The sequence below is a fragment of the Nomascus leucogenys genome, chromosome 2 (genome assembly GCF_006542625.1).
Source record: "Nomascus leucogenys isolate Asia chromosome 2, Asia_NLE_v1, whole genome shotgun sequence".
Lineage (NCBI taxonomy): Eukaryota > Metazoa > Chordata > Mammalia > Primates > Hylobatidae > Nomascus > Nomascus leucogenys.
The window spans coordinates 83680158-83693004 of record NC_044382.1 but is presented as its reverse complement, the minus strand read 5'-3'; the positions used below and the strand labels follow the sequence as shown (position 1 = coordinate 83693004).

The 12847-nt window shown below is 46.1% G+C and overlaps 1 protein-coding gene across 1 annotated transcript in view; it reads right to left on the bottom strand.

Moving 5' to 3' along the window:
- The window catches only part of LOC100595944 (dynein heavy chain 3, axonemal), a 216102-nt gene that overhangs the window by 193742 nt on the left and 9513 nt on the right, over positions 1-12847 (bottom strand). Inside the window, exons 6-8 of the mRNA XM_030799977.1 lie at positions 12135-12309; positions 7902-8091; positions 5831-6026 (exon numbers count right to left, since the gene is read on the bottom strand). Of these exons, the coding sequence (XP_030655837.1) occupies positions 5831-6026; positions 7902-8091; positions 12135-12309 (561 nt within the window). The remainder of the gene's footprint in view (positions 1-5830; positions 6027-7901; positions 8092-12134; positions 12310-12847) is intronic.

Sequence of the window (12847 nt, the reverse complement as noted above, 5' to 3'; positions counted from 1 at the left end):
TTGCAGTGAGCCGAGATCACGCCACTGCACTCCAGCCTGGGGGACAGAGCGAGACTTGTCTAAAAAAAAAAAAAAATAGACGTGCCAGGTATGGTGGTGCACACCTGTAATCCCAGCTACTTAGGAGGCTGAGGCAGGTGGATCGCTTGAACCCAGGAGGTCAAGGCTACAGTGAGCCCTGATTGCATCACTGCACTCCAGCCTGGGTGACAGAGCAACACTCTGTCTCTAAAAAAAAAAAAAAAAAAAAAAAAAAAAAAGACTTATGGAGCCAAAAAAGCCTCTTTAAGCCCTCTAACTCCTGTCACTGTGAGGGTGAAGAAAGGCCAACCAGTGAGAAGAAATCAGAGTTTTCTCCACTACGAGGGGTATCCTTTTAACACCTAAGTCAGATTCTATCTGCTCCAAACCCTCCAATGACTTCCCATTTCAGAGTAAAAGCGTGCCTAGTGACTGGGGCCCACTAGGTGCTCTGCACCCTGTGCCATCTCTCTTGCTCCTGTCCTGCCTGTCACCTCCCCCCTGCCCCATCTCCTCTCCTACCCGCCTCCCTGACTCACAGTGTTCCAGGCACGCTCACCTCATACTGTTTCCAGGACGTGCCCACCTGCTGCTGCTTGGGTCCTGTGCACAAGCTGTTCCCGCTGCCTCCAATACTCATCCCCTCGACTTCTACGGAGCTGACCTCTTCACCTTCCAGCCTTGGCTCAAATGTCACCTTCACAGTAAAGGCTACCCATGGCTGGGTGTGTGGTTGTGCAGGCTCTGCCCCCTCCAAAGGGCCAGAATGGGTGAGTGCTCTGCTTGTCAAGAAATGTACCCTGGGGCTGGGTGCGGTGGCTCATGCCTGTAATCCCAGCACTTTGGGAGGCCAAGGTGGGTGGATCACTTGAGGTCAGGAGTTAAGAGACTAGCCTGGCCAACATGGTGAAACCCCATCTCTACTAAAAAAAAAAAAAAAAAAAAAAAAAATTAGCCGGTGCTGGTGGTGGATGTCTGTAATCCCAGCTACTCAGGAGGCTGAGGTAGGAGAATTGCTTGAACCTGGGAGGCAGAGGTTGCAGTGAGCTGAGACCGCACCACTGGACTCCAGCCTGGGCAACAGAGCAAGGCTCTGTCTCAAAAACAAAAACAAATGCACCCTGGTGTTAGGCTGCATCTATCCCATTAGCGGAACAGGGGTGGCGGGGAGGTTTGTTAGATTCAAACAAGTGTTTTATGGGCAAGCAGCCCCACCCCAGCCCCACACAAACCACACTCCCTATCCCCATTACTCTGGCTAATTTTTCTTTTCATAGTACCCATCACCTTCTAACATATTATATAATTTATTTACCTAATATATTTATTGTCTGTTTTCCCCCTAGAAAAATGAACTTACTTCTGTTCTCTACTACACTAAAACAATGCTTAGCACATAACCAGGACTTGGCACCTATTTGTTAAATGAATGAATGAATGAACGAATGAATGACTAAATAAATGAAAAAAAAAATGAACTCACAGTTTGGAAGCCAAGAGACAGAAGAGCCTTTGGACCTAATATATATTTATTTTCTATCTTATGCTTGAGTGACACCTCCTAGAACTATTGATGCTAGAGTTGTCCAGAGTATATCGGTAGGATAGAGCGGCTGGATAAGGAAGAGCAGAAACTAATAAAAAGCTCTCATCAAGCCCTCCACTTTTTTTTTTTTTTTTTTCTTGCGACAGGGTCTCACTCTGTCACCCAGGCCGGAGTGCAGTGGCGATCTTGGCTCACTGCAGCCTCAACTTCTGAGGTTCAAGCAATTATCCTGCCTCAGCCTCCCAAGTAGCTGTGACTACAGGCACTCACCATCACGCCTGGCTAATTTTTGTATTTTTAGTAGAGACAGGGTTTCACCATGTTGGTCAGGCTGGTGTCCAACTCCTGACCTCAGGTGATCCACCCACTTCAGCCTCCCAAGGTGCTGGGATTACAGGCATGAGCCACCATGCCCAGGCTCTCATTGCTGATTTTTTTGGTTCAGTTGATAAAATTCTTCTAAATGATTTCAGTTCACTTTGGTGCTTCTGTTGCTGGCATAATCTTCCTCAGGGAACCATGAAAAGCAAGTGGTAAAAGCTTTCTTCTCAGTGAAGCTATAGGCTCCACAATTTGCCATCTTTGCTACAAGATCAATTTAAACTCATGTACATGTGATTATCTATTATCTTCTGAATTCTCTATGAAGTTTCTGGCTATTCATCCAGCTTTAAGACTGACTTCCTCACTAGTTTCTATGTTAATTTATTTTTTTTAGCTCATAAACACGCTTGTACTTAAAGCAATCCCTTAATTTGTTGAGCAATTACTGTGTGCCAAGCAGTAGTCTAAGCACTTTCTAAGCACACTCTAAGCACTCCATGAGGTAGGTATTGTTATTATGATTCCCATTTGCATGTAGAACACAGGGTCAGATTAGGCGGTGGCTCACGCCTGTAATCCCAACACTTTGGGAGGCTGAGGCAGGAGGAATTCTTAAGGCCAGGAGTTCAAGACCAGCCTAAGCAACATAGAGAGACCCTGTTTCTACAAAAAATGTAAAAATTAGTCAGACATGGTGGCATGCACCTATAGTTCCAGCTACTTGGGAGGCTGAGGAGAGAGCCCAGGAGTTTGATGCTGCAGTGAACTCCAATCATGCCACTGCACTGCACCCTGGGTGACAGGGCAAGACCTTGTCTGAAACAAGAAAGCAAGCAAGAAAGCAAGCAAGCAAGCAAGCAAGAAAGCAAGCAAGCAAGCAAGCAAGAAAGCAAGCAAGCAAGCAAGCAAGCAAGAAAGCAAGCAAGCAAGCAAGCAAGCAAGCAAGCAAGCAACAGGGTCACAGAGAAAGGAAGGCAGGAAGGCAGGAAGGCAGGAAGGAAGGAAGGAAGGAAAGAAGGAAGGACAGACAGACAAACAAACAGGGCCAAAGAGAAAGGAAGGAAGGAAGGAAGGAAGGAAGGAAGGAAGGAAGGAAGGAAGGAGGGAAGGAGGGAAGGAGGGAAGGAGGGAAGGAGGGAAGGAGGGAAGGAGGGAAGGAGGGAAGGAGGGAAGAAAGGAAGGAAGGAAGGAAGGAAGGAAGGAAGGAAGGAAGGAAGGAAGGCAGGCAGGCAGGCCGGCCGGGCGTGGTGGCTCATGCCTGTAATCCCAGCACTTTGGGAGGCCGAGGCAGGTGGATGACCTGAGGTTGGGAGTTCGAGACCAGCCTGACCAACATGGAGAAACCCCATCTCTACTAAAAATACAAAAAACTTTAGCTGGGCATGATGGCACATGCCTGTAATCCAGCTACTAGGGAGGCTGAGGCAGGAGAATCGCTTGAACCTGGGAGGCGGAGGTTGCGGTGAGCCAAGATCGTGCCATTGCACTCTAGCCTGGGCAACAAGAGCGAAACTCCATCTCAAAAAAAATAAAAAATAAAAAAAAATAAAGAAAAAAAGAAAAGGAGAGAAAGAAAGAAAAGATGAGAGTCATAGAGGGATTAATTTCTCTCAAATTATACTGTTAATTAGTAACAGAACAAGAACCAGAATTCAGATCCCATTCTATAAGTTATTACTTTATATGGTTCCACTTAGTTAGGAAATTACTTCTTTTTTCTCAATGCCCTGACTGCTGACTGGCACCTCCAATGCTTTAGAAAATTGAATTCAGTTCAAAGAAGAGAATACAGCTATTTCTTTTCACTGGTGGGCTCTGTCCTACGTTGACTTCACCGCCTCAATTCGTTTTTAAAATGCAAGCAAAACTAAGGATTTGAAAAACAAGTAGGTTCTTCAAGCCACAGGTCTCCCTTAAGACTGAACACGTTCAAAGCTAGAGATCCTCCCAAAGCAAAATACATGAGCTACTAATAAGTTCGGCCAATCAAAGCTAAGTAAGCATATCTGCCTCTAATTTTTCTAATACAAAACTCAGATGGGGGCAGCTCATTATTTCATTAGCCTGGCCTTTCAGTGAACTCTGGTGTCTTCATTCTTTCACCAGGATTTGTACCTTCTTGAAGGGCTCACTAAAAAAACCACAGTCTTCCACCTCCAGGCTCACTGCAATTGATGCACAGATAAAACAAATGTGGGACAGCCATCCAGTGGATTAGTATGCAGCCATAAAAAGGAAGCACTCACTACTGATACAAGCTTCAGTGTGGATGAAGACTGAAAATATTGTTCATTGAAAGACACCAGACACAAAAGATCATATATTGCATGATTCCATTTCTATAAAATGTCCAGAATAAGCAAATCCATAGAGACAGAAAATCGCTTAGTGGTTGGGAGGAAATGGGGGAAGGTGAGAATGGGGAGTGACTGCTAATGGGTTTCTTTTTGGGGTAATGATAATATTCTTGAATTAGACAGTGGTGAGGATTAAACAAACTTGTGAATATATTAAAAACTATTGCATTGTGTACTTTCAAAGGGTGAATTTTATGGAATGTGGATATCTCACTTTTTTTTAAAGGAAAGAGTGAAAAAAGGTGGCTTCTGTCTCATCTGGACTCCTACAATTTTTTTTTTTTTTGAGATGGAGTTTCGCCAATTTATGCATTGATAAATATACCTGAGAGATTACTGCTTGCCAGCCCTGTACTGGCACTGAGTTACACAAAGGAATAAGACTGTCCGGGTGTGGTGGCTTACACTTGTAATCCCAGAACTTTGGGGTGCCGATGTGGGTGGATTGCTTGAGCTTAGGAGTTCGAGACCAGCCTGGGCAACATGGTGAAACCCCATCTCTATCAAAAAATACAAAAAATTAGCTGGGTGTGGTGGTATAGGTCTGTGGTCCCAACTACTCAGCTAACTTGGGAGACTGAGGTGGGAGGATTGCTTGAGCCTGGGAGGAGGAGGTTGCAGTGAACCGAGATTACGCCACTGTACTCCAGCCTGGGTGACAAGGTGAGATTCGTCTCAAAAAAAAAAAAAAGGAATAAAACCCAAGCCCGCACACATTCACACATTTCATAGGCTAAAGGGAGACAAATAAGTAAATGTTCTATTATAACCAAGGGTGAGCTGGGCACGATGGCCCATGCCTCTAATCCCAGCACTTTGGGAGGCCGAGGCTGGCAGATCACCTGAGATCGAGAGTTTGAGACCAGCCTGACCAACATGGAGAAACCCCGTCTCTACTAAAAATACAAAATTAGCCAGGCATGGTGGTGCATGCCTGTAATCCCAGCTACTCGGGAGGTTGAGGCAGGAGAATTGCTTGAACCCGGGAGGCGGAGGCTGCAGTGAGCCAAGATTGCGCCATTGCACTCCAGCCTGGGTAACAAGAGCAAAACTGTCTCAAAAACAAAAACAAAAACTGAGGGCGATATTGTAATGGAGGTAATGCCAAATTAACAATTACTGGTGTTTAAGTTATATTAGATACTGTTTTAAGTGCTTTGGATGTAGTAAGTTATTTATTCCTTTTATCAACCCCATGAAGTGGAAACTCTTATTAACATTATCGCAAATTTAGAGATAAAGAAAACAAGGCACAGAAAAGTGATGCGACCACATATATGCCTGTGAAGCAGCGGAGCTAGGAGTTAGACCTGAGCAGGCTGGCTCCAAGTCTGTGCAACTAAGCAGGATATTCCAGTGCTTAGAGACAGGCACGAGGTGCCCTGGGGACACAAAGGAGGGCCACGTAAGCCTGCAAGGAAAGGTGTCACTTATAATTCACATGCCTATTTGGCCTAGATTTTTTTTTCTTTCATTTCTCTGCACTGTCAGGGCTACCCCCACTGTGCACAGCAGAATAGGCTTGCTTATGCGTGGATGCGATAAAGAAAGGGAATGAAAAAAAAAGGGAGGGACTTCTTACTCTGCAAACCACAGTTCTTTCAGCCTGAGCATCATGGGATTCACCGTGTGCAGATGCTCCTCGTTCCACTTCTTGGCGCTCCTGTAGACACTGTGCCAGGGCACAGGGGCCCGGATCACTCTTTGAGGAAACAAGCGGGGGATACTCTCAATAAAGAGCCGTTTTCTCTCCATTGGGTCCATGAGGATGTAATCAACTACAACCGGAAAGGGCAAACACCTCATTATTAAGCTCTAAGGGTTGTGCTCTTAGCTTCAACTCACTTTTTTTTTGTTTTGTTTTTAATATAGAGACGGGGTCTCACTATGTTGGCCAGGCTGGTCTCAAACTCCTGGGCTCAAGTGATCCTACCACCTCAGCCTCCCAAAGTGCTGGGATTACAGGCATGAGTTACTATGCCTGGCCTTAGCATCAACTCTTTTTTTTTTTTTTTCAGATGGAGTCTTGCTCTGTTGCCCAGCCTGGATTGCAGTGGTTCAATCCCAGCTCACTGCAACCTCCACCTCTGCCTCCTGGTTTCAAGCCATTCTCCTGCCTCAGCCTCCCGAGTAGCTGGGATTACAGGTGCCTGCCACCACACCTGCCCAATTTTTTGTATTTTCAGTAGAGACAGGATTTTGCCATATTGGCCAGGTTGGTCTTGAAATTCTGACCTCAGGTGATCCACCCGCCTCGGCCTCCCAAAGTGCTGGGATTACAGGTGTGAGCTAGCACACCTGGCCTTAGCTTCAACTCTTAGAATGTAAATGAGCCTCTGTCCATTTGCAAGGTCATGGGTAATCCCCTGGGTATAACTCAACTGGGGAAGGTTCACTCTTGGTGTTTGTTTTCTTTCTGAGGGTATTTTACAGGAAGGAGGAGTGTGACTTCACGGTGTGGAGCACTTAGAATCTGGGGTTGAGCCCTGGTAGGATGTCTAGTATCAGGCATGACAATGAAATAGGATTTGCTGATACCTCATTAGTCACTGATTGATTTCTCACACCAAAATAGATGTACACACAAAAAAACCCACCATGGATGATATCATCCATTATATTTACAAATAGAAATTTAGAGACCACGTGTTTTACATACTAAGAAAGATTGGTAGGAAGCTTCATAAAGGAAGTAACATTTGTGCTGGGTCATAAAGAACAAGTAGCAGGCCAGGTGCGGTGGCTCACACCTGTGATCCCAGCACTTTGGGAGGCTGAGGCAGGCAGATCACTTGAGGTTATGAATTCGAGACCAGCCTGGCCAACATGGCAAAACCTCATCTCTACTAAAAATACAAAAATTAGCTGGGAATGGTGGGGCGTGCCTGTAATCCCAGCTACTCAGGAGGCTGAGGCAGGAGAATCACTTGAACCCAGGGGTCCGCCCAGGTTGGTCTCGAAATCCTGACCAACCTCTGCAATTGCAGTGAGCCAAGATCACACCACTGCACTTCTGCCTGGGCAACAGAGCGAAACTGTCTCAAAAAAAAAAAAAAAGAAGAAGAAGAAGAAGTGTAGAATCTCAGCCAGGTGTGATGGCTCATGCCTATAATCCCAGCAACTTTGGGAGGCCGAGGCAGGAGGGTCTCTTGAGTCCAGAATGTTCAAGACAAGCCTGGGCAACATAGGGAGACCCCGTCGCTAAATAAAAATAAAAAAAAATTGTTTTAAACTTTACAAATGTAGAATCTCAGGCCCCAGGTTCAGGTCTACTGAATCAGAATCTGCGTTTTAATAAGATCTACAGGTTACGGGGATGCATGTGAATGTATGAAGTGCTGGCGTAGACATCAGTGATGGTAGGGGGATGGGGGAATTTGAATTAACAGTTGATGTTTTGGGTATCTCCAGTGGAATCAGGGTGGCAAACGACAAAGTGAGAAGAAAGAAAGTGACTTCCAGGCCAGGCACGGTGCCTCATGCCTGTAATCCTAGCACTTTGGGAGGCTAAGGAGGGAGGATTGCTTGAGCCCAGGAGTTCCAGACCAGCCTGAGCAACAAAGCAAGACCTCGTCTCTACAAAAACAAAAATAAAAAAGAAGGTGCCCTCTACATAGAAGCTCCCCAGCCCCCTTTATGCCCACCAGCCTTACCGATGCTTTTCATGAGGCTACTGTAATAGTCATTCTCCTTCTCCTGCACGAGGACCACCATCAGGGGCTCCAGGAAGGGACTCGTCAGCAGCGTGTTAGAAATCAGCTTTGAAATCCGAACCATCACTTCACCCTCTTCAGGGGCAATCATGTCTTTGCGAATGCCATTGGTCAAATAGTAATAGTATCTCTTCCATAAACAAACCACCAGCGAGAAAATGGTCATGATTGGATCATGGGCTCAACTGTCCTGCCCATCAGCTGCCAAGTGACTCCATTCACACAGCATTCATCCGCACCCTTCACTTGCCGTAACCATACATTCTGGGCCTGTCGCTTCACACTCATGGCAAGGAGATCACTGGCAAATTTTCCCCAGGACTTCAGAGGATTCACCCAAAGCCAGAGAGATGTCAGTGGGGTATAAGGAAGGATTTGTCAAATACCACCCAGATAGGAACAGTGGAGTGAGTGCAGAGTCCAGGGATGGAGGTGGCATATCTGGTGAGCTTTAAGAAAAGGAATGACAGGCTGGGAACGGTGACTCACACCTGTAATCCCAGCATTTTGGGAGGCAAAGGTGAGCAGATTACAAGGTCAGGAGTTCGAGACCAGCCTGGCCAATATAGTGAAACCCCATCTCTACTAAAAAATACAAAAATTAGCCAGGCGTGGTGGCGCATGCCTGTAGTCCCATCTGCTCAGGAGGCTGAGGCAGGAAAACTGCTGGAACCCAGGAGGTGGAGGCTGCAGTGAGCCAAGATTGTGCCACTGCACTCCAGCCTGGGTGACCAAGCAAGACTCTGTCTCAAAAACAAACAAACAAACAAAAACATTAGATTTTCCTGATCCAGAGCTAGAATTCACCCCCATGAAGCTTTCACTCACTGGTCCTGATTCTGCCAAGGCAGCTCAGACAAACAGGGTTGGATTTCTGTCTCAAAAAAAAAAAAAAAAAAAGTAGAGGAATGACAAGCTCCTAAAATGGCCTCGAATCATTCACCCTTCTGAACAGCAATGATCTCCTACAAAACACTTTAATCCTGTGGCTTCTAGCTGTCAGTGGGGAAAAATATCCCCAAAGTCCAAGATCTATGATAGTTCTTTTTTTTTTTTTTTTGAGACAGAATTTCACTTTTGTCACTCAGGCTGGAGTGCAGTGGTGCAATCTCGGCTCACTGCAACCTCTGCCTCCTGGGTTCAAGCCATTCTCCTGCCTCAGCCTCCCAACTAGCTGGGATTACAGGCATGCACCACCACACCCAGCTAATTTTTGTATTTTTAGTGGAGATGGGTTTCACCATGTTAGCCAGGCTGGTCTCAAACTCCTGACCTCAGGTGATCCACCCACCTTGGCCTCCCAAAGTGCTGGAATTATAGGCATGAGCCACTGCACCCAGCTGATAGTTCTTCTTATCCAAGCAAGGACTTTTGAGTTTCGAAAGCAACACAAACACACATATGAAACAAAAATGGCCAGCGGAACCTAGTGACTTCAGGAAATTTTGTATATTTAGGGTTTGCCTCTGAGCTGCTGGCTGGCTGAGTGGCTCTGGGGATGACTAATTTCAGATAGAGGAGAAGCACAGAGTGTGAGGAAAGGGCTTGAAGTCTCTTTTTAAGTTTCAGATCAGAAGAGGTTGCTGGCCAGGCGCAGTGGCTCATGCCTGTAATCCCCACACTTTGGGAGGCCGAGGCGGGGGGATGGATCACCTGAGGCCAGGAGTTCGAGACAGCCTGACCAACACGGTGAAACCCTGTGTCTACTAAAAATAGAAAAATTAGCCAGGTGGGGTGGTCCACACCTGTAATCACAGCTACTCGGGAGACTGAGACAGCAGAATTGCTTTAACCCAAGAGGTGGAGGTTGCGGTGAGGAAAGTGCGCCACTGCATTCAAACCTGAATGACAGAGCGGGATTCTGTCTCAAAAAAAAAAAAAAAAAAAAAAAAAAAAAAGAAGAGGTTGCTGCCAGCCTCTTTACTACTCTTGCCTCTCTCCAACATTAGTAAAAGCAGCTGCTAACAGGGGAGTATTGCAAAGCTTTTCTGATTTTAAGAGCTGCCTGGGTACAGGGTTGGGGTAAAAAGTGCTTGCTAAAATGCAGATTCCCAGGCCCCTCCTCAGGCAGTTAGGGTGTTTAACAAGCACCCCAGGTGACCCTTATCTTCAGGCAAGTTTGAGAAATGCTGCACAGCTCTTAAGAACACAGAGACTGTCCGGGCGCAGTGGCTCATGCTGTAATCCCAGCACTTTAGGAGGCTGAGGCAGGCAGATCATTCAAGGTCAGGAGTTCGAGACCAGCTTGACCTACATAGTGAAACCCCGTCTCTACTAAAATACGAAAATTAGCTGGGCGTGGTGGCAGGCGCCTGTAATCCCAGCTACTCAGGAGGCTGACGCAGGAGAATCTCTTGAACCCAGGAGGCGGAGGTTGCAGTGAGCTGAGATCGTGCCACTGCACTCCAGCCTGGGTGACAGAGCAAGACTCCCTCTCATAAAAAAAAAAAAAAAAAAAAAAAAACCACAGAGACTTTGGTATCAGCCAGACTGGCTTTAAGTCTTCGTTTTGTCTCCTACCCTATAGCCCTTAGCACATTGCTTAAATAGTCTATACTCCACTTGCCACAACTGGACAATAGAGATAATCATAGAACCCGGGTCTCAAGCAGGGTCAAGTAGCTATAGAGGGTTTAGCATGGAATTTTGCCAACAGCACATAGTCACTGTGAGTTTTTATTAATCATTTTATTATACACCCTAAACCCGCAAGACATTTGCTCTCAAGTTTTGCTGTTCCTTTAAGACAGGGGTTGGAAACTCCGACATCTACCTGGAGCCAGGCAGGTAATGTTAATAAGTGAAAGTTGTCTAGACCTAAGAAAATAATAAGGAATGGTGGGAACTATGACAAACTGAAGAGTGTATTTCTGATCTAAAGGAGGTAGCTACTGCTTAGCACCAAATATTTTAGTTTTCTCAAGAGAAGTTGGAAAATGTAGCTTATGTGAGACTTTCCTCATGCTTTTTTTTTTTTTTTGAGATAGGGTCTTGCTGTGTTGCCCAGGCTGGAGTGCAGTGGCATGATCATAGCTGGGATGCCTGAGGTGTCAGAGAAGGGGACCAAGGGATAGGTTGTCTTGTCCTAGAAAGGGTTGTGAATCCCTCCCCTTACCCTTTTTTTGAGACAAGGTCTCACTCTGCTGCCCAGACTGGAATGTAGTGGCACAATCATAGCTCACTGCAGCCTCAGCTTCCCAGGGACAAGCGATCCTCCCACCTCAGCCTCCCAAGTAGCTGGGACCACAGATGCATGGCACCATACCCAGCTAATTTTTGTAGAGATTGGGTTTCTCCCTGTTGCCCAGGCTGGTCTTGAGATCCTGGGCTCAAGTGATCCTCCCCACTCCTCCTCCTAAAGTTCTGGGATTACAGGCATGAGTCACCATGCCCAGCAACCTCATTCTTTTTTTTTTTTTTTTTTTTTTTTTGAGATGGAGTCTCTCTCTGTTGCCCATGCTGGAGTGCAGTGGCTCAATCTTCGGCTCACTGCAACCTCCACCTCCCAGGTTCAAGCAATTCTCCTGCCTCAGCCTCCCGAGTAGCTGAAATTACAGGCGCCTGCCACCATGCCTGGCTAATTTTGTTTTTTTGTATTTTTAGTAGAGACGGAGTTTCAGCATGCTGACCAGGCTGGTTTTGAACTCCTGACCTCAAGTGATCCACCTGCCTCGGCCTCCCAAAGTGCTGGGATTACAGGTGTAAGCCACCATGCCCAGCCGCCTTATTCTTCAAACACATCTACAGGCCAAATTCAGCCTATGATAGAGATCCCAGATAAAATATGGGATGCTTTGGGATATACTTATACTAAAAAGTTATTCATTACCTAAAATTTGAATTTAACTATGTGTCCCATTTTTTTGTCTTGCAAAATCTGGCACCCCTAGCCTATGGGCCACCATTTTTGCAACTTATATTCTAAAAGGACCCAAGGTATCAATTTCCATAACTTACTAGGGCAGAGAACATGTACACACACTCTCTCTCCTTCTCTCTCACTCGCACAAGCACACAAACATGCGCTCTCTTCGGTAGCCTGTCTTGGGTCTAGACTTCGGTGTTTTTCAAACATTTCCCAGGTGATTCCGCTGTTCTCTCTGAATTTAGAATCACTGAGATGCCGAGAGTAACCCTCAGCAAACCGAGGGAAAGGGGGCAACAGGAACGTACCTCCAGGTCCGATTCAGATGGCTTCTTTTCTTTACTTTCCATTTCCATCTCCTGCTGTAACATGACATCGAGCTGCTGTTCTGGACTCATTGGTCTGCTTCCTGGGAACGTCAAAGATGTCTTTACCTCCTTCTTCATGGGTGAGAAGATTGACGTCTTGAAGGCCAACTTGATCCTGAAAAGTAGACACAGCTCAGCCCTTGGTGTTTGGTTCTCCGGAGAGGTGCTGTGGTGTTGCCTACTTTCCCTAGTCTGATGAGTGTGGTTCTGCAAATAGAAGCCTCTCTCCTCTGTGTCATCTAATGGCATGTGTGTATACCTCAAAATGACCCTAACGGCTAAACACCTCATAGGCATTTTAGCATGGTTTTGTTCAGTTGGTTTATTTTTGTTAATAATCTCAAAAAGCCTGGCCAACATGGTGAAACCACATCCTACTAAAAATACAAAAATTAGCCAGGCCTGGTGGCACTCACCTGAAATCCCAGCTACTCGGGAGGCTGAGGCAGGAGAATCGCTTGAACCTGGGAGGTGGAGGTTGCAGCGAGCTGAGATCATGCCACTGCACTCCAGCCTGGGCAACAGAGCAAGACTCCATCTCAAAAAAGAATTTTTTTTTTTGGATTAAGGTGATTGGTGGACAAAAATATGATTATCTGGGAATGCTTTGAAGCCAAGAAGCAGAGTGTGGCTTTAGTGAGACCACATCCTTC